The following is a 20,953-nucleotide window of genomic DNA, read 5'->3' as shown; positions in this document are numbered from 1 at the left end:
CCTACAAAAACAGCCATTAGTCTTAATTCTATCATATTATCTTTGAAAACCATCCACAACTTTCATTTTCTAAATACATCTTTCCTCCATCCCCTGCAAATTATCAGTAATCTCTATAGCTCTCACAATAGTGAGTATTTTCTTTAGGGCCAGAGCACAGAGAACACACTAATTTTTTTTTTTGGAGACAGAGTTTTCCTCTGTCGCCCAGGCAGGAGGGCCATGTGCAGTCTTGGCTCACTGCAATCTCCGCTTCCAGGGTTGCAGCAATTCTTCTACCTCAGCCTCCTGAGTAGCTGGGATTACAGGCGTGGGCTAAAATTACCACATCCAGCTAATTTTTGTATTTTTAGTAGAGAGGGGGAGAGGGGGTTTCACCATGTTGGCCAGGATGGTCTCGAACTTCTGACCTGACCTCAAACAAGTTGCCAGCCTCGGCCTCCCAGAGTGCTGGGATTACCGGCATGATGTCACCGGGCCTGGCAGACACATTGCATTCTAATATGCAAAATCATTAAGTGTATGAGGGTCATTCATTCTGCAAATATTTACTGAGCAAGTGTCCTATGTGTCTGGCATTGTTGTAGGCATTGGAGGAAAAGGGTAAATTTCCTGTCCTCACGGAGCTTACAATGCATTTGAAAATAAATCTGGGAACAAAATAAAATTAATCTCAGGACATGCAAGCTCCAAAGAATTAAAGCAGGGTAAGGGGCTGAGTGTAAAAGGGGTGCTCTTCAGTGATGTCTCGTCTAAGGAGGAGACTTCTGAACAAAGACAAGGAAGAACCAGACACGAAAAGATGTGTGTGAGGAGAGCTCCAAGCAGCCCAAACAGTACGTGTAAAGGACCAGAAACCGGAGCAAACTTAGTCGACAGTATGACCAGTTGGATTGTTCTCTTCCTTTCCTAGGTAAGCAAAAATGCTGTTTCATTAATACAGTACATGCATGCCCCTGCCTCTATCAAAAGACACGTTTAAGGCCGGGTGTGGTGGCACACGCCTGTAATCCCAGCACTTCAGGAGGCTCGGCCGGATGGTTCACCTGAAGTCTTAACTTCAAGACCTGCTTGGCCAACATAGTGAAACCCCATCTCTACTAAAAATGCAAAAACTAGCTGGACGTGGTGACATGCACGTGTAATCCCAGCTACTCCGGAGGCTGAGGCAGGAGAATCGCTTGAACCTAGGAGGCGGAGGTTGCAGTGAGCCAAGATCGCGCCATTGCACTCCAGCCTGGGTGATGGAATGAGACTCTGTCTAAAAAAATAAATCAATAAAGACATGTTCAAGGCCGAGTGTGGTGGCTCAAGCCTGTAATTCCAGCACTTTGGGAGGTCAAAGCAGGAGGATTGCTTAAGGCCAGAGTTTGAGGCCAGGCTGGGCAACACAGCGAGACCCTGTGTGTTGGCACACACCTATAGTCGCAGCTACTTGGGAAGCTGAGGTGGGAGGACTGCTTGAGCCCAGGAGTTCAAAGCTGCAGTGAGATATGATCACGCTACTGCACTCTTGCCTGGGCAACAAGAGCAAAACTCTGTCTCAAAAAAATGAAAAAATAAAAATAAAAAAACCAAAAACATGTTCACAAAGAGTTGTTAAGTACGTACTGCTGGCTACTTTCCAACGTTTGAACATAATAATTGCCTAACCATCCCCTTTTCAATGGTGGTGTAGTCTGATTTTCGACAGATTCCCTCAATAGTCAAGGCACCCCCAGACCAATGGGGCATAGTCATTTAGTAGATGATTAGAGGCTTGGGGATGGGGCGGAGCAGGGGTGCGGGGAACCTTAGTAACCCTTTATTTTTGGAATGGAAAAAAAAAGTGGTCTGATGGGATCAAATATTTGAAAACCTAAAGTCTTTGCCAACCCTACTCGGCAGGCAACGAAGATGTGCTTATAAACCCCTCTGCGCAGGGTTCACGAGGAGGACTCGAGTTTCAGCTTGCATAGCAGCACCTCCAACCATTCGTTAAGCATTTACCCAGCTTGAGGGCTGGCGAAAGTACTCTGCAGCCAGCTCACTCCCACTCTGGCAAATGCATACAAAGCAGCAGTCCCCAGAGCCCGCGTGGCGCCTAGTAGGCTCCCAGTGAGCGGCGACGCAGGACACAGGGGTGGAACACGTGGGCTGGACCCACAGAAGGCAGACGCGGCGAACCAATGGCACCGTGAAGGGCTTCGGAGCCAGTTTTCCTCTGACGGAGGAACAAGAGTTTAGGGAGCGTCCCGGGCAAAGAAAGGGAGGAGTGGGAAGGGGGCCCCCAGCTGATAGCGCCGCGCGGGGAGGAGGGGAGCGCGCGGGCGCGGCGCCTCCGGACGACCGGCCGGGCACAGGGTGGAAGGCAGAGGGAAGTGGGGAGCGGAGAGCGGCGCCTGCACCGCCGAAGCGCAGGACCCGCCAGGTTCCAACCGTGCTCCCGCGAACGCGATCCATAATGGAGGCGCCGCGGGCTCCTACCACTGCGGGGCCGCCTTCCCAGTCCGCACTGCCTCTTGGGGCGGGGCCCTGGGGCTGGGGCCCGGGCCGGGCCAAGGAGCTGGCCGCGGAACCCTAGCGGCCGCGGGGAGGCCGCGCACTTACCCAGAGCCTGGGAGCGCGAGCGCGGCGTGGGCCGGACGGCGACGTAGCCAGCGCTCTGGTCGGGGCGCAGGTGGGCGGCGAAGGCCACTCGGAGGAGCCAGCGACTAGGGCGACCAAGCATAGGCAGCACGTTCGGCGACTGGGATCATACGCGCTCTAGCCGACTCACCGGCGGCCGGGCTCGCACACGTGCGGCGCAGGGACGCGCCGCGGCCCGGCTGGACCCGCCCCGGGGGCGGAGTCCGCTCCCCGTCGCCGGCCCCGCCCCCGGCCCGCCGCCTCGGAGCGGCCTGCTAGCCCCCGAGCACCCCAACGCTGACGCCCAGCCTGCGCGCGCTGACCCCGGACCTCCCTCGCGACCGCGCCTTAGTCGCACCTGCCGCAGAGAGCGATTTCACCAAGCATCTAATAGTACTTTACATCTTTAGGAAGTCTAAGGCAGCGATTGCCTCCTTTGGGGTTATATTCTAAGAAGTGTTTCCTCCACATAGTTGTGGCCTTTTCATGTTGCACCGACCACGCAGTTAACAATAATGAAAAGAGAATCACTTTAGGGACTAAATATTGTTCTACATTTGATCCTGGGAATGTAGTGGATCTAAAAGCACCATCTTCCTACTTCTTACCGTTCTGGCTTGATGGTTCCCGATAGGATCTGCTTCAAGAAACCGGATCATAGGTTTTTTTTGTTTTGGTTTGGTTTGGTTTTGACAGAGTCTCGCTCTGTCGCACAGGCTGGAATGCGGTGGCACGAACACAGTTCACTGCAGTCTCGACTTCCCAGGCTCAAGCAATCCTCCCACTTCAGTATCCCAAGTAGCTGGGACTACAGGTGCATCCCACTACACCCAGGCTAATTTTTTGGGGGGTGGGGGGTAGTGACAAGGTTTCACTATGTTGCCCAGGCTCTAATAGTTTTTCTTCGTTTGTTTGTTTGTTGTTTGAGATGGAGTCTTGCTCTGTCGCCCAGGCTGGAGTGCATGCAATGGCACAATCGTGGCTCACCGCAACTTCCGCCTCCCGGGTTCAAGCGATTCTCCTGCCTCAGCCTCCCGAGTAGCTGGGATTACTGGTGCGTACCACCACGCCCGGCTAATTTTTTGTATTTTTAGTAGAGACGGGGTTTCACTATGTTGGCCAGGCTGGTCTCGAGCTCCTGACTTTGTGATCTGCCCGCCTCAGCCTCCCAAAGCGCTGGGATTACAGGCCTGAGCCACCGCGCCCGGCCTCTAATAGTTTTTTGTTTTGTTTGGTTTGGTTTGGTTTGGTTTGATTTGGTTTGAGAGAGAGTCTCACCTGTTGCAGTGTTCAAGCAATTCTCCTGCATCAGCCTCCCGAGTAGCTGGGCTCACAAGCGCTTGACATCATGCCAGGCTAATTTTTTTGATGGGGTTTTGCCTGTTGGCCTCGAACTCCTGACCTCAAGTGATTTGCCTGCCTAGGCCTCTCAAAGTGCTGGGATTATAGGCATGAGCCACCACCCCCTGCCCAATTTGTTTTTGTTTTTTTGTTTTTTTACACAGTGAAATACACTATTACCAGCCGGGCACAGTGGCTCAGGCCTGTAATCCCAGCACTTTGGGAGGCTGAGGTGGGCGGATCACGAGGTTGGGAGTTCAAGACCAGCCTGGCCAACATGGTGAAACCCCCATCTCTACTAAAAATACAAAAATTAGCCGGGTGTGGTGGTGGACGCCTGTAATCCCAGTTACTTGGGAGGCTGAGGCAGACAATCGCTTGAACCCAGGAGGCAGAGGTTGCGGTGAGCCGAGATCATGCCATTGCACTCCAACCTGCGTGACAGAGCAAGACTCTGTCTCAAAAAAAAAAAAAAAAAAAAGACCAAGATGTCTTTCAGTAGCTGAATAAACTGTGCTATATCCAAACAATGGAATATTATTTGGTGTCAAAAAGAAATGATCCTAGCAAGCCATGAAAAGACATGGAGGAAACTTAAATGAATTTTTTTTTTTTTTTTTTTTTTTTTTTTTGAGACGGAGTCTCGCTCTGTCGCCCAGGCTGGAGTGCAGTGGCCGGATCTCAGCTCACTGCAAGCTCCGCCTCCCGGGTTCACGCCATTCTCCTGCCTCAGCCTCCCCAGCAGCTGGGACTACAGGCGCCTGCCACCTCGCCCGGCTAGTTTTTTTTTTGTATTTTTTAGTAGAGATGGGGTTTCACCGTGTTTGCCAGGATGGTCTCGATCTCCTGACCTCGTGATCCACCCATCTCAGCCTCCCAAAGTGCTGGGATTACAGGCTTGAGCCACCGCGCCCGGCGAATATTTTTTATTTAATTTATTTATTTTGAGATATAAATAAGTAAGATGATCCACCCACCTCGGCCTCCCAAAGTACTGGGATTACAGGCATGAGCCACCATGCCTGGCCTTAAATGCATATTACTAAGTGAAAGAAACCAATCTGGGCCAGGCATGGTGGCTCAGGCCTATAATCACAGCATGTTGTGAGGCTGAGGCAGGTGGATCACTTGAGGTGAGGAATTTGAGACCAGCCTGGCCAACATGGTGAAACCCCATCTCTACCAAAAATACAAAAAAATTAGCCAGGCGTGATGGCACACACCTGTAATCCCAGCTATGTGGTAGGCTGAGGCAGGAGAATTGCTTGAACCTCGGAGGTAGAGGTTGGGGTGAGTCGGGATCATGCTATTGCACTCCAGCCTCGGTGACAGAGCAAGACTGTCTAGAAAAAAACAAACAAAACAAAACAAAATACCAAATCTGAAAAGGACACTCACTATATGAATCCAACTAAATGACAAAATGACATTCTAAAACAGGTGAAACTATATAAGACAGTAATAAAATTAGTGGTCGCCAGGGGTTAGGAGAAAGGGAAGGATGAATAGGCGGAGCACAGAGAATTTTTAGGGAAGTGAAACTATTCTGTATGATACTGTAATGGTGGCTGCATGTCATGATACATTTGTCCAAGCCCATAAAATCTACAACAGGGGTCCCCAGCCCCACAAGCCATGGACCGGTACCAGTCAGTGTGGCCTTTTGGGAACCAGGCTGCACTGCAACATTCCCGCCTGAGCTCTGCCTCCTGTCAGATCAGCAGTGGGATTAGATTCTGATATGAGCGAGAGCCCTATTGTGAACCGCACATGTGAGGGATCTGGGTTGCGTGCACCTTGTGAGAATCTAATGCCTGACAATCTGAGGTGGAACAGTTCATCCTGAAACCCATTCCTATCCCCTAGTCCAAGGAAAAAATGTCTTCCATGAAACCAGTCCCAGTGCCAAAAAGGTTGGGGACTGCTAATCTATAACACTAAGAGTAATGTAAACTATGGACTCTGGGTAATAATGTGTCACTGTAGGTTCATCAGTTATCACAAATGTACCACTTTGGTGGGGGAGAGGCTATGCACATGTGAGGTCAGGAGATATATGGGAAATTTCTATACCTTCCTCTCAATTTTGCTGTAACCTAAAACTGCTCTAAAAAAGCAAAGCCTCGAAAAAAAAAATCTCTGAGAGGCTGGGCGCGGTGGCTCACGCCTGTAATCCCAGCACTTTGGAAGGCTGAGGCAGGTGGATCACGAGGCTAAGAAATCGAGAACATCCTGGCCAACATGATGAAACCCCGTCTCTACTAAAAATGCAAAAATTAACTGGGTGTGGTGGCACGCACCTATAGTCCCAGCTACTCAGGAGGCTAAGGCAGGAGAATCGCTTGAACCCGGGAGGCGGAGGTTGCAGTGAGCTGAGATCTCGCCACTGCACTCCAGCCTGGTAAAAGAGTGAGATTCCGTCTAAAAAAAAAAAATCTCTGAGAGTACAGCCCAACTCTTCATAAACAGATTTAAAGGAAAGATTTTTCACATTTCTTTGGCCATTAGACAAGGCTTACTCGTTTTGCATTTCAGCCAAAACTGCCTAGGACAAAGTACAAGTGAAACATGCATTTTTAGTTTTCTGTTTTCCAAAATGGGCAACCCTTTATTGGTTTTTGATTAAAATAACACAGAAGTGTTCAAAATCTCTTCCTAGTACCAACTTCTTCTAATAAACATGTAACAGTTGAATGTTCTCTTCAACTTCAAAATTCCATTCTAACATGTCCATTATGTATAACATACAGTATCCTGCTTTTAACTCCACCTCACACTACAGATTGCTAGGTGCCTATCACACACACTTTCTCTCTTCTTTCATCCTTATTATTGCCCACTATGCTGTCCACTTCAGATGCCTTTCTCCATGCCCCAGATAGTAGTTCACTGTTTTCTGTGCTCCCTCAGTCATCGCAAACATTTCTGTTGTCAAAACTGTACATTTAATCTTAAATTATTTATTTCCCTGTCTATTTCCTTTATCAGAAAGATTTTTCAGAAGCCAAAATTTGGGTTTAGGACATTCTTTTTTCTCCTTTAATTTTATTTTTAATTATTATCAGAGTTATACATGTTGCAATTTAGAGTCAAATAATTCTGTAGAAACTTCATAAGGTTTGCAATGAAGCAGCAGGGACTATATTCCCACTTCAGCCCTCACCTGTTTCTATCTTCTCAAAGGCAGTCATTTCACCTCTTTTTTTTTTTTTTTTTCTTGAGACTGAGTCTCACTCTGCTGCCCAGGCTGGAGTGCAATGGCATGATCTTGGCTCACTGCAACCTCTGCCTCCCACATTCAAGCTATTCTCCTGCCTCAGCCTCCCAATTAGCTAGGACAACAGGCATGTGCTACCATGCCTGGCTAAGTTTTGTATTTTTAGTAGAGATGGAGTTTTGCTATGCTGGCCAGGCTGGTCTTGAACTCTGGACCTCAGGTGATCCCCCCGCCTTGGCCTCCCAAAGTGCAGCGATTACAGGTGTGAGCCACTGCGCCCGGCCCATTTCACCTCTTTAATTATTTTGATATTTATCTTAATCTCTCCATATAATGTGTTTGTATTGTTATTTCTTGATTTTTTTTTTTTTTTTTTTTTTTTTTTTTTTTTTTTGAGACGGAGTCTCACTCTGTCGCCCAGGCTGGAGTGCAGTGGCCGGATCTCAGCTCACTGCAAGCTTCGCCTCCCGGGTTCACGCCATTCTCCTGCCTCAGCCTCCCGAGTAGCTGGGACTACAGGCGTCCGCCACATCGCCCAGCTAGTTTTTTTGTATTTTTTTTTTTAGTAGAGACGGGGTTTCACCATGTTAGCCAGGATGGTCTCGATCTCCTGACCTCGTGATCCACCCGTCTCGGCCTCCCAAAGTGCTGGGATTACAGGCTTGAGCCACCGCGCCCGGCCTATTTCTTGATTTTTCAGTTTTAGACATTATTTACTGACTTCACTTAATGGAAAATAAAGACTTAGCTCTCTTTTCTTCCCCTCTCTCCAACAAACTTTCCATCCCTTGTATTGTACTTTTTTTGGATTTATGTTGACTTCATTATGACTAGGTAAATATTATTCACATTTTAGGCAAATAAGAAACTATGATTATTTCTCCTCTGTACCACTTTTGTTTTTCCATTAGTTAATAGTGATCTTATTTTAGTTTACTATTCATCACTAGACCAAGCCCAAACTCCTCAATGATTGTGTAAATCTCCCCTTTCCAGAGGTTTAGATGAGGTGTTCTATTAGTTTCATCTTTCTGAAGCAGTCTCTTGTGGAACCTTCTGGCCAATGCCAATCTATGCCTATTGCACAGTTGTTCTCAGGGCATCTCTGTTCCTGTGTTGAATCTTTCTGTTTCCTATATCCTATGTCGTCTTTATTTTTGGTTTACTCTCTTATTTTAGTGGAGTACAACCTTCAGTAGCTTCCTGAGAAAGGAGAAATAAACGAAAGCTTGCTGGGCGCTGTGGCTCACGCCTGTGATCCCACTTTGGGAGGCCGAGGCAGGCAGATCACCTGAGGTCAGGAGTTTGAGACTAGCCTGATCACGGCGAAACCGTATCTCTATTAAAAATACAAAAACTAGCTTGGCATGGTGGTGGGCACCTGTAATTCCAACTACTCAGGAGGCTGAGGCAGGAGAATCTCTTGAACCCGGGATGCAGAGGTTGCAGTGAGCCAAGATCGTGCCATTGCACTCCAGCCTGGGTGACAGAGTGAGACTCTGTCTCAAATAAATAAATAAATAAATAAATAAATAAATAAAACAAAAGCTTTTTTTTTTTGAGATCTTTAATGTCTATTTTTATTCTTGACTACAAGAGTGTTAAAAAAAAACCCCACATTTTTATTCTAACTTCACATTTGATTCATAGTTCACTAAGTACAGAATTCTACTTTTTGGCCAGGCATGGTGGCTCACACCTGTAATCCAGCAATTTGGGAGGCCAAGGCAGGCAGATCACTTGAGGTCATGAGTTTGAGACCAGCCTGGCCAACATGGTGAAACCCCATCTCTACTAAAAATACAAAAATTAGCCAGATGTGATGGCACACACCTGTAGTCCCAGCTACTTGGGAGGCTGAGACAGGAGAATCGCTTGAACCTGGGAGGCAGAGGTTGCAGTGAGCTAAGATCTTGCCAATAAACTCCAGCCTGGGTGACAGAGTGAGACTCTGTCTCAAAATAAAAACAAAGTGTGGGAAGATAAATGTTGATAAATATTCTAGGAAAAACAGCAAAAAAAAAAAAAAAAAAAAGAACAAAGAAAAGGCTGGGCATGGTGGCTCACCCCTATAATCCCAGCACTTTGGGAGGCTGAGGCGAGCAGATCACCTGAGGTCAGGAGTTCGAGACCAGCCTGGCCAATGTGATGAAACCCCATCTCTAATAAAAATACAAAAATTCGCCGGGCATGATAGCAGGCACCTGTAATCCTGGCTACTAGGGAGGCTGAGGCAGAAGAATCGCTTGAACCCCAGAGGCGGAGGTTGCAGTGAGCCAAGATTGTGCCACTGCACTCCAGCCTGGGCAACAGAACGAAACTCTGTCTCAAAGAAATAAACAAACAAACAAATAAATAAATAATAAAAGGAGCACTCACTTGTGAAAATGGGGAGGATAAAAATAAATAAATAAAATAAAAAGAGCATTCAGAGATCAAAAAATATGACAGCAGAAATTAAAAGCCTCCTGGGTTTAAGCAATTCTCATGCCTCAGCCTACTAAGCAGCTGGGACTATAGGTGCATGTGCCACCATGGCCAGCTAATATTTTGTGTTTTTAGTAGTTACACATTGTATACCTGTATCAAAACATCACATGTCAGATGGCTGGGCAGCCATGGCATCCTATATCGATGAACACGACTGTGAGCCATTGGACCCTCGAGCAGGAGACTCAAACCAACATGGTGCTGGAGCTCGCAAGGTCAATTTTCAATAGGATGGACTTTGAAGACTTGGGGTTGGTAGTAGATTGGGATCACCACCTGCCTCCACCAGCTACCAATACTGTGGTTGAGAACCTCCCTATGGCAGTTATCAGAGGCTCTCAGTCTGAGCTCAAGTGCCCCATGTGTCTTTTGGAATTTGAGGAGGAGGAGACTGCCATTGAGAGGCTTCCCATCACCTCTTCCATTCCAGCTGCATTCTGCCCTGGGCCGCAAGAGCAAAACTCCATCTCAAAACAAAACAAAAACAAACAAACAACAACAAAAAAATGTGCACGATAAATACATACGATTATGTTCCCATAATAAATAATTTAAAAAATCGTATCCTTTTCTTGTTTTATGCTTGCAATAGTTATTTGTAGCTCAGGGTATCGATTATATATCTCTGTGCACATGCATTTGATTTTTCTTCTCACCGTGTGGTTTCTGTTTCTGCTGGGGGTTGCTTTTTTCCCCCTTGTTTGTTTTGGTCTCTATGGTACTCTTTCCCTGTTTATTTGTTTATGAGGCTGTCAAGTCCACAGGTCCTCTAACACCCCTTGCTGCTAGGTAGCTCCCTTTCCTCATCCCTAGGAAAAGACAGGGTTTTGGGCAAAACACATGTTAGATGCTCTGTTCTCTTCATTTAGCTCCCAGACGCTTATAACCACCTCTACACCCTCCAGGCAGGAAATTAGAAGCTCATCTCCAGGGACTCTGACCAACCTTTAAAGAAATATCTGAAGATACTGATATTCATTGGAAACCCCCAACTAAATATTCGAACCAAATAACCCTGCACCGAAGCTCCTAGTCAACAAGCCCCCACACTCTCAGAACATCTGGATATTGTCTGAAATAGAAATTTAAATGATTCATAATGAATTTAAGGCGTTGGGAGAGGGATATCTTAAAGTTCCATCTCTGGAGCGCCTTGGGGGCGGGTGCCCGCTTTCTGAGCGGCCGTTCCGACCTCCGGCCAGGAGGCGGAGGAAAAGAGCAGGGCCGGCGGCTGCGCGGGCAGAGCCTCTCTGGGCTGAGAGGAAGAAACCAGCGAGACATCGAGAGGAAGTCGCGGTGGCGCTCAATCCTACGGCCTCCGAGACTGAGGAGGTCAGTGTGTCGCTGGCCTTAGGCAGGCTCCACAGGCCACGCTGGCTGCGAATGGAGCCCAGGACTCGCGTGGAGGAGAGATGCTGCCAGCTGGCGAGATCGGCGCCTCTCCTGCAGCCCCGGTGAGACGGCCCTGGCGTCCCTGGGAGGGGACATTGGTGGCCTACTGAGGTGGCACAGACCTCCCGGGGAAGATAGTCCCGGTGAGGTGACCCTGTAATCTTGTGAAGGTGCTTCCCGCAGCTTAGAGGCCCTTGCAAGACCTCCTAGAGGAGGCGGTAGTCCCAGTGAGGTGGCTTTGGCGGTCCTGGTGAGATGACAGATTTCTCTAGGGAGGTGGCCCTAGTGGGCAGGCAGGGTAACTCCAGGTCCTGCGGAGGTGACACAGACCTCCTGGGAAGGTGGCAGTGGTGGCACCAGGGAAGTGGCACTTTGGGGTACCTGATTGAGACGGCCCTGGCCACTCAGAAGGGGGGAGAGCGTCTGGAACCTCTCTGGCCTCCAGTTGGTGCCCATTGGGAGCCCCGTATGCTTTCCATCCACGACTTTAATCTTAATGTGCTTGTCACACCTGTTCTCCTTTTAGTGCTGCTCTGAAAGTGGTGACGAAAGGAAGAACCTCGAGGAGAAAAGTAAGCCAGCTGCAAACACCTAAGCTCTTTCTTCCCAGCTATCCCTCCCAAACCCAGCCTTCTAGGGTCTGCAACAGAGAAAGGTTCTTTGCCTATCTTTTAGATGCAGTATCGTTTTGTGCGCAATATGCTTATATGGTAATACTGATGACCATGATACACATATTTTTGTCTTTCTAAAATTGTAAAATATGGGATGCTCGGGAGAAGAGCACTTCCCGATCCATACCTAGTACAGGGACTGGAGTGTTTTCGCTGGAAGTCTGCCTATTATACGGGCCTCAGAATAATTGGGGCCTGCCTGTCATTTTAATGAAACATCAACTTATTAAGCATCAGGAATTTGGAGGGGCCCATGATCTAGGACAGATGACCACCACCTTAATTGGGTTCAAAGGAGGCAAATGATAATTGTTTAGTTCACCTTCAGTAAATTTCACCTTCAGTAAATTGGCAGTTTAAAATTGCTCCGGGAAGAGCACAACGGATAACTTGGGTTCTGGATCTTGGACTGGACAGGAAAGGGGGAAAAGGTCAGTACCACCATTTCCTCCCTAGTACAGGAGTATATGTCAGGGATGTGGACTTTTGCCATTTTACTTTAATGGCAGGTTATTGCCAATCAAGGCCTCTTTAGGTACCTTTGAAGTAACATTTTTTGGGAGAGGAAGGGGAAAAGCATGTGATAGCTCTGCTATTGGAATGTTTGGTTCTTTTGACTGTGGCAAATAGTTGGGAATGAGTATTAGTAAGAAAAATGGTGCCCACCTTACCACATGGCCCTTAGGAGTAAGATTTGCCCTTAACATTGGCGGCTAGTAGAGTCTGCCTCAGAAAGAAGACTCTAAGCGGTCTATAGCACATGACTGTCGTAACTGCCACATCTCAGCTCCTTTTTCTCGAAGGATTTGAGAGTGCCTTGTATCTCTCAGTTAAACCCTTCCCTTTCCACTTTCACTTCATTCAGATGCCTGGAAAGTAGTCGGATGCCTACTGAGCTGTCATTTTAATAAAATAATAGATGTAGACTATCATATCAAGGACTTTGTCCTTGTTCCTCTTTCCATGGCTCTCAGTCAAACTGCTTTGCGATTAGGAGTGCTCTTTACAAAAAATAGAAAAAGAGACACATAAAAACCTCCCAAACCACTGGTGTGTCATTTTGAAGAATGTCATTTTGCTAAGAATGTACTATGCCACATTTGAATGGTTACACATCAAGGGTGTAATTTTTTTTTTTTTTTTTTGAGACCTAGTCTCACTCTGTCTCCCAGGCTGGAGTGCAGCGTCACGATCTCGGCTCGCTGCAAGCTCCACCTCTGGGTTCAAGTAATTCCCCTGCCTCAGCCTCCTTAGTAGCTGGGATTACAGGTGCCTGCCTCCACATTGGCTAATTTTTGTATTTTTAGTAGAGGCAGGGTTTCACCACGTTGGTTAGGCTGGTCTCCAACTCCTGACCTCAGGTAATCCACCCTCCTCGGCCTTCCAAAGTTCTGGGATTATGGGCATGAGCCACTGCGCCCGGCGGGTGTAATTTTTTTAAAAAGTGAAGGTAGAGTTTCCTCCCTAAGGTACAGCAACTGTAGCATTCACAAATATTTCCTGCCTCCATTTGTCTGCAGATAACCACATAACTCACTTGTTTTATTTAAGATTAAAAAAAGGCGTTGTGAGTTCTGTACATAATAGTAGATTATTATACATTACCATTATATATCAATGTATGATATAATTAATAGATAATAATATTTATATTAATATAATTAATACAAACTATATAATTTGTATTATGTAGTCCCATTTATAACCTTGAGATGTAGGCTGGGGCAAATGTTACCATTTGTTTTCTAGTTGGAAAATTGAGGCATAGTGTTATGTTAATATTGCCTCTCCTACCCAATTTAGAATTGACAATTTAAAATTGCTCTGGGAAGAGCACAACAGATAGCTTGGGTTCTGGATCTTGGACTGGACAGGAAAGGGGGAAAAGGTCAGTACCACCTCCTGATTCTCACAGCATGTGAAAAATCTTTTAATTCAATTCATATAAGTTAAACAAAGGAAATTTTGTTTGTTAGGGTGTAGGGGTGGAGAGAGGAACATACTCTGTATAGAACACATTGGTATATGTCAGGCCTCTGAGCCCAAGCTAAGCCATCATATCCCTTATGACCAGATGGCCTGAAGCAACTGAAGATCCACAGAAGTGAAAATAGCTTAACTGATGACATTCCACCATTGTGATTTGTTTCTGCCCCACCCTAACTGATCAGTGTTCTTTATAATGTCCCCCACCCTTAAGAGTTTCTTTGTAATTCTCCTCACCTTTGAGAATGACTTTGTGAGATCCACCCCCTGCCCCCAAAACATTGCTCTTAACTCCACCACCTATCCCAAAACCTATAAGAACCAATGATAATCCCACCACCCTTTTCTGACTCTCTTTTCGGACTCAGCCCGCCTGCACGCAGGTGAAATAAACAGCCATGGTGCTCGCACAAAGCCTGTTTGGTGGGCTCTTCACATGGACATGTGAAACAGTATACTGTTAATCTTTACATAAATAGTTGAACAATATCTTACATTTACATTTTGCACTTAGGCATATCATTATTTAGATATTAATATTAGTAAGTCCAATATGTACTGGACTTATTAAATGTCACAAAACAGGTAGTTTATTTGCCATGGAAAGAATCTCACTTCATACTATTTAGTGGTTGCATTAGTCATTCATTTTGATTTTTTCCTAGTAATTTGTTCTGTCATATTTTCTTTTTTCTGTTTCTGACAAAGATATCTTCGTACAATGACCTTTGAAGCTTAAAAACAATTTTTTTTTTTTTTTTTTGAGGCAGAGCCTCACTTTGTCGCCCAGGCGTGATCTCGGCTCACTGCAACCTCCGCCTCCCGTGTTCAAGCGATTCTTCTGCCCCAGCCTCCCGAGTAGCTGGGACTACAGGTGTGCACCACCATGCCCAGCTAATTTTTGTATTTTTAGTAGAGATGGGTTTTCACCATATTGGCCAGGCTGGTCTTGAACTTCTGACTTCGTGATCTGCCTGCCTCAACCTCCCAAAGTGCTGGGATTACAGGCATGAGCCACCGTGCCCAGCTAAAACCTTTTTACTTTTTTTTTTTTTTTTTAAAGAGATGAAGTCTCACTCTGCAGTCCAGGCTGGAGTGTAGTGGTGCAATCATGGCTCACTGCAGCCTCGATCTCCCTGGCTGCTCAAGCAATCCTCCCACCTCAGCCCACCTGAGACTACAGGTGCGTGCCACCATGCCTGGCTAATTTTGTTAGATAAAGTCTTGCTTTGTTGCCCAGGCTGGTCTAGAACTCCTGGGCTCAAGTGATCCTCCTGCCTTGGCTTCCCACAGTGCTGGGATTACAGGTGTGAGCCACTGCGCCTGGCCTTTTAAAAAACATTTTAAAACAAGAGTCTTCCTTTTGATGTTGCTCTAGACCATACTACTGGTTCCTTACACATTTCAAAAAGGTATTACGCCTTGTCTATTGAAATCTGTGATTACTGGGTCGCACTTTAGGAATTTTTCCTTTAATACTTCCCTCAGCTCTTAAGCATTTTACAGTAGTTGGTTGATAGAGTGCTTTAGAGCTATTCATCTGGGCATTTGTATGTGTGTGTTGTTCTTTAAATTATTAACTTTGTTTTGTTTTGGTTTTGTTTTTTGATACAGAGTCTCTGTCTCTCAGGCTGGAGTGCAGTGGCATGATCTTGGCTCACTGCAACCTCTGCCTCTTGGGTTCAAGGGATTCTCGTGCCTCAGCCTCCCGAATAGCTGGGACTACAGGCCTGTGCCCCCATGCCTGGCTAATTTTTGTATTTTTAGTAGAGACAGAGTTTCGCCACGTTTGCCAGGCTAGTCTCAAACTCCTGGCCTTAGGTGATGCACCTGCCTCAGCCTCCCAAAGTGCTGGGATCACAGGTGTGAGCCACCATGCCTGGCAAAATTATTAACTTTTGAAGGTAGATACACTGCTTTTACATGTTTTACATTTTCTTTAACTCCATAGTACATAGTGGCGTTGAGTAATTGTTATTCTTTTGTTTTAGGTGACATAAATGTTACAGTTCTTATTGGAAGTAAACAAGTCAGTGAAGGTACAGATAATGGTGATCTCCCTTCTTATGTGTCTGCATTCATAGAAAAGGAAGTTGGAAATGACCTTAAATCTTTAAAGAAACTTGATAAACTCATAGAACAGAGGACAGTAAGTAAAATGCAGTTAGAAGAACAGGTAAGTATTGAAACTCACTGACATAATTATCAATGGTATACTTTTTACAATATAATGTCTATTATATATAGAATTTTAAAGATACAGAATGTGATAAATAGTCTATTGTAAACTGTTTAAGAGGACTTAAGAACCTACAATATACTACCTATTTTACAAATTAGGTAAAAGACAAAGTTCCTACTGATATAGTTTGTCTTGAAAACATATTGAGACCTAACATTTTATATAGATTTTCACAGAGTGACTTTTTTTTTCCCCTTTCATTCTGTTTCTAGTGAACATACAGTGACTTTTTTTTTTGAGACAGAGTCTTGCTCTGTCGCCCAGGCTGGAGTGCAGTGGCCGGATCTCAGCTCACTGCAAGCTCCGCTTCCCGGGTTTACGCCATTCTCCTGCCTCAGCCTCTGGAGTAGCTGGGACCACAGGCGCCCGCCACCTCGCCCAGCTAGTTTTTTTGTATTTTTTAGTAGAGACGGGGTTTCACCATGTTAGCCAGGATGGTCTCGATCTCCTGACCTCGTGATCCGCCCGTCTCGGCCTCCCAAAGTGCCGGGATTACAGGCTTGAGCCACCGCACCCAGCTTCATACAGTGACTTTTAAATTGCTTTTACAAGCAAATAATTTCATGGCATGTAAAAAAATATATACCATGGTGTAAACACCATCATTTCAATTTTTTTTTTTTTTTTTTTTTTGAGACGGAGTCTCGCTCTGTAGCCCAGGCTGGAGTGCAGTGGCCGGATCTCAGCTCACTGCAAGCTCCGCCTCCCGGGTTCACGCCATTCTCCGGCCTCAGCCTCCCGAGTAGCTGGGACTACAGGCGCTGCCACCTCGCCCGGCTATTTTTTGTATTTCTTAGTAGAGACGGGGTTTCACCGTGTTAGCCAGGATGGTCTCGATCTCCTGACCTCGTGATCCGCCCATCTCGGCCTCCCAAAGTGCTGGGATTACAGGCTTGAGCCACCGCGCCCGGCCTCAATTTTTTTTTTTTTGAGATGGAGTTTTGTTGCCCAGGCTGGAGTGCAATGGTGCCATCTTGGCTCACTGCAACCTCCGCCTCCCGGGTTCAAGCAGTTCTCCTGCCTTAGCTTCCCATGTGGCTGGGATTACAGGCATGTGTCACTCTGCCTGCCTAATTTTGTATTTTAGGTAGAGATGGGGTTTCAACATGTTGGCAAGGCTGGTCTTGAACTCCTGACCTCCGGTGATCCACCTGCCTTGGCCTCCCTTAGTTCTGGGATTACAAATGTGAGCCACTGTACCTGACCACATTTCAAATTTTAATAAATACACACATAGGGAGAAGTATAAAGTGAAAAGAAGTATAACATAATGGTTATTTCTGGGTGGTTGGTTGACAAGTGGTGTATTTAAAAAATATTTCTAGGCCTGGCACAGTAGCTCACACCTGTAATCCCAGCACTTTGGGAGGCTGAGACGGGTGGATCACCTGAGGTCAGGAGTTTGAGACCAGCCCGACCCACATGGTGAAACCCCGTCTCTGCTGAAAGTACAACAAAAAAAAATTAGCCAGGTGCGGTGGCAGGCACCTGTAATCCCAGCTACTCGGGAGGCTGAGGCAGGAGAATTGCTTGAACCCAGGAGGCGGAGGTTGCCGTGAGCTGAGATCGCGCCATCTCACTCCAGCCTAGGCAATAAAAGCGACACTCCGTCTCAAAAATATATATTTCTTTTTTTTTTTTTTTTTTTTTTTGAGACGGAGTCTCGCTTTGTCACCCAGGCTGGAGTGCTGTGGCCGGATCTCAGCTCACTGCAAGCTCCGCCTCCCGGGTTCCCGCCATTCTCCTGCCTCAGCCTCCCGAGTAGCCGGGACTACAGGCGCCCGCCACCTCGCCCGGCTAGTTTTTTTTTGTATTTTTTAGTAGAGACGGGGTTTCACCGTGTTAGCCAGGATGGTCTCGATCTCCTGACCTCGTGATCCGCCCGTCTCGGCCTCCCAAAGTGCTGGGATTACAGGCTTGAGCCACCGCGCCCGGCCTTATTTCTATGTATGTATAGGTTTTTTTTCTTTTACAATGAACATACCACTTAAAATAATTTTTTAAAACCCGGCCAACATAAAACATTTTTATTGGGCTGGACGCAGTGGCTCACGCCTGTAATCCCAACACTTTGGGAGGCCGAGACGGACGGATCACGAGGTCGAGATTGAGACCATCCTGGCTAACACGGTGAAACCCCGTCTCTACTAAAAACACAAAAAATTAGCTGGGTGCAGTGGCGGGCCCCTGTAGTCCCAGCTACATGGGAGGCTGAGGCAGGAGAATGGCGTGAACCCAGGAGGCGGAGGTTGCAGTGAGCTGAGATTGCGCCACTGCACTCCAGCCTGGGCGACAGAGCGAGACTCTGTCTCAAAAAAAAAAAATTTTTATCATATAGCTACTAAATTAGGTTAAGAAAATTCTGTGTGGGTTATTTCCAGCTTTTTGATCATCTTATGTTCTCCCGTCCCTATTACCTTAGGCCTCCACAGCTTCCTGTCTTCCCACCACAACTACTGCTAGTCTTCAAGTTTAGCCTAGCTTTGTCTGCCTTTTCACTCCTGCAGGCAGGTTGTGTGGACCCAGTTGGAGGAAGTCATACAACCGAGTAGGTTGGTGCCAACCTATGTCTGTGGTCTGCCACCCTGGCTGAGTATTCAGCCCCACCAGCAATCCTTCCATGGGAAGGTCAGCTCCTCTGCTACTCCCCTCAGCTGTTCTTTCAGATTCTCTTTGAGACATCTACTCAACCTGTCCATTTTGCCCTTTCCTTTTCCCAAGCAGAAAAAAATAGAGGCCTAGCATGAATTTAGTGGCATTGAATTCAGTCTGTTGAATAGTCTATCCCACAATCCCCAAATTTATATGTAGTCATTTTTAACCTCCTCATTCAGCAGAGGATCATTCTAAGGCAGACCTTATACCCCAGGTTCTATCTGCCACCTCAGTGAACTTGTGTCACTCTTATAATTTTACCCTGTGTTCATCAACCAGTCCTATCCCTTCAGCGTGTGCATATGGACAGGTCTTTTCTATAAAACCTTAACAAACAAACGAAAAAACCTGTGATCTTTTAGCAGGTATTAGTTCTTTCCTTTGATTGTCAGGCTTCAGAAGGTAACCTTTGTTATCTATGTCTACTTTTTAATTTGCCATTCATATTTGACCCACTGTAGTCAGGCTTGTTTCCGTAATGACCACAGAAACTTTTACTGAAGTTCCTTATTGAACCTTAAATTCAGCATGTCCAAAACTGTACTGATCCATTTTTTAGAGACATGTCTGTCTTGGTTAGATAATGGCACACTATCTGCCTGTCACCCAGACCTGAAGCCTAGGAGTCCTAGATTCCTTCTTATCATTCTCTATCTCTGTCACCAAGTCATCTGAGTTCTGCCTCAACATCTCTGGTGTCCATCCCATCTTTCCCACTCTTCTTTTTTTTTTTTTTTTTTTTTTTTGAGTAGGAGTTCCTGCTGCCCAGGCTGGAGTGCAATGGCACGATCTCGGCTCACTGCAACCTCCACCTCCCGGGTTCAAGCGATTCTCCTGCTTCAGGCTCCTAAGTAACTGGGATTATAGGCATGTGCCACCACGCCTGGCTAATTTTGTATTTTTAGTAGAGGTGGGGTTTCTCTATGTTGGGAAGGCTGGTCTCGAACTCCCAACCTCAGGTGATCCGCCCGAAAGTGGATCTTGGCCTTCCAAAGTGCTGGGATTACAGGCGTGAGCCACTGCGCCCGACCCCATCTTTCCCACTCTTGCTGATACCATCTTAGTTTAGGCAGGTTGGGAGCTTTGTAGAAATGCAGAATCTCAGTCTTACTTCAGACTTACTGTGTCTGAATCTGTATTATGAGAAGATCTCTAGGTGATTAATGTGCACATTCATTAAATGTAGCCTGTCCATTTTATTGCATTAATCCCACTGTTGAAATTACTTGCTTACAACTCTCTTGTATACCAAAGGGATCTTAAGGACGGATGCTGTGTCTTGTTTGTCTGAATATTTCTAGCACAGTGCCTGGTACAGAATAAGTATCTAATCACTGTTGATTGAAATTATTCTATGATGTTCTTTGTATTTGCTGATGACTAGTATTTGTATATGTTTTCCCATATACTATAAGAAAAATTCATTTAGTAAATGCCATTTTCTGTCTTCTTTTTTTTTTTTTGAGATGGAGTCTTGCTCTGTTGCCCAGGCTGGAGTGTGGTGGTGTGATCTCAGCTCACTGCAACCTCCGCCTTCTGGGTTCAAGTGATTCTTCTGCCTCAGCCTCCCAAATAGCTGGGATGACAGGCATGCGCAACCATACTCAGCTCATTTTTGTATTTGTATTTATTTTACTTTATTTTATTTTTTGAGACAGAGTCTCACTGTGTCACCCAGGCTGGAGTGCAGTGGCGGGATCTCAGCTCACCAACCTCCGCCTCCTGGGTTTACCAATTCTCCTGCCTTAGCCTCCTGAGTAGCTGGGATTACAGGCGTGTGCCACCACACCCGGCTAGTTTTTTTATTTTTAGTAGAGACAGGGTTTCACCATTTTGGCAAGGCTGGTCTCAAACTACTTACCTCAAGTAATCCACCAGCTTTTGCTTCCCAAAGTGCTAGGATTACAGGCATGAAACACTGTGCCTGGCCGAATTTTTGTATTTTCAGTAGAGACAGGGTTTCACCATGTTGGCCCGGCTGGTCTCGAACTTCTGACCTCCAGTGACTTGCCCGCCTCGGCCTCCCAAAGTACTGGGATTACAGGCGTGAGCCACCGCACCTGGCCAGTAAATGCCATTTCTAAAGGCATTGCCTGGATATCGTCTCATCAAGTCAGTGGTTCTTAGCCTGGCCTTAATTCAGAATCACCTGGGGGTGTTGGCAAAATATAGATGCCCAGCCTGTTAGAATGAGATCTTTGTTTCCATTTTTTTTTGAGATGGAGTCTCGCTCTGTCACTCAGGCTGGAGGGCAGTGATGCAATCTCAGCCCACTGCAACCTCTGCCTCCTGGGTTTAAGAAATTCTCTGCCTCAGCCTCCCAAATAGCTGGGATTACAGTCGTGTGCC

The 20,953-nt window shown here is 46.4% G+C and overlaps 2 protein-coding genes across 4 annotated transcripts in view; one reads left to right on the top strand and one right to left on the bottom strand.

The window, feature by feature from the left end:
• Nucleotides 1-2,809, bottom strand: part of PUS7 (pseudouridine synthase 7) — a 69,040-nt gene extending 66,231 nt beyond the window's left edge. For 2 of the 3 annotated variants that reach the window (XM_050782704.1, XM_050782706.1), the window contains exon 1: nucleotides 2,590-2,803. In XM_050782704.1, the coding sequence (XP_050638661.1) occupies nucleotides 2,590-2,710 (121 nt within the window). In that variant the 5' untranslated portion in view covers nucleotides 2,711-2,803. Of the gene's footprint in view, nucleotides 1-2,589 lie in introns of all 3 variants that reach the window. The other variant, XM_050782705.1, reaches the window with a different exon arrangement.
• Nucleotides 2,810-10,931: 8,122 nt separating this feature from the next.
• The window catches only part of RINT1 (RAD50 interactor 1), a 40,045-nt gene continuing 30,023 nt past the window's right edge, over nucleotides 10,932-20,953 (top strand). The window contains 4 exon segments of the mRNA XM_050782686.1: nucleotides 10,932-11,069; nucleotides 11,072-11,109; nucleotides 11,574-11,619; nucleotides 15,699-15,883. Coding sequence (XP_050638643.1) covers nucleotides 11,039-11,069; nucleotides 11,072-11,109; nucleotides 11,574-11,619; nucleotides 15,699-15,883 — 300 coding nt within the window. The 5' untranslated portion in view covers nucleotides 10,932-11,038.

This window comes from Macaca thibetana, chromosome 3, assembly GCF_024542745.1.
Source record: "Macaca thibetana thibetana isolate TM-01 chromosome 3, ASM2454274v1, whole genome shotgun sequence".
Taxonomy (NCBI): domain Eukaryota; kingdom Metazoa; phylum Chordata; class Mammalia; order Primates; family Cercopithecidae; genus Macaca; species Macaca thibetana.
This window is presented reverse-complemented; position numbering and strand designations above follow the sequence as displayed.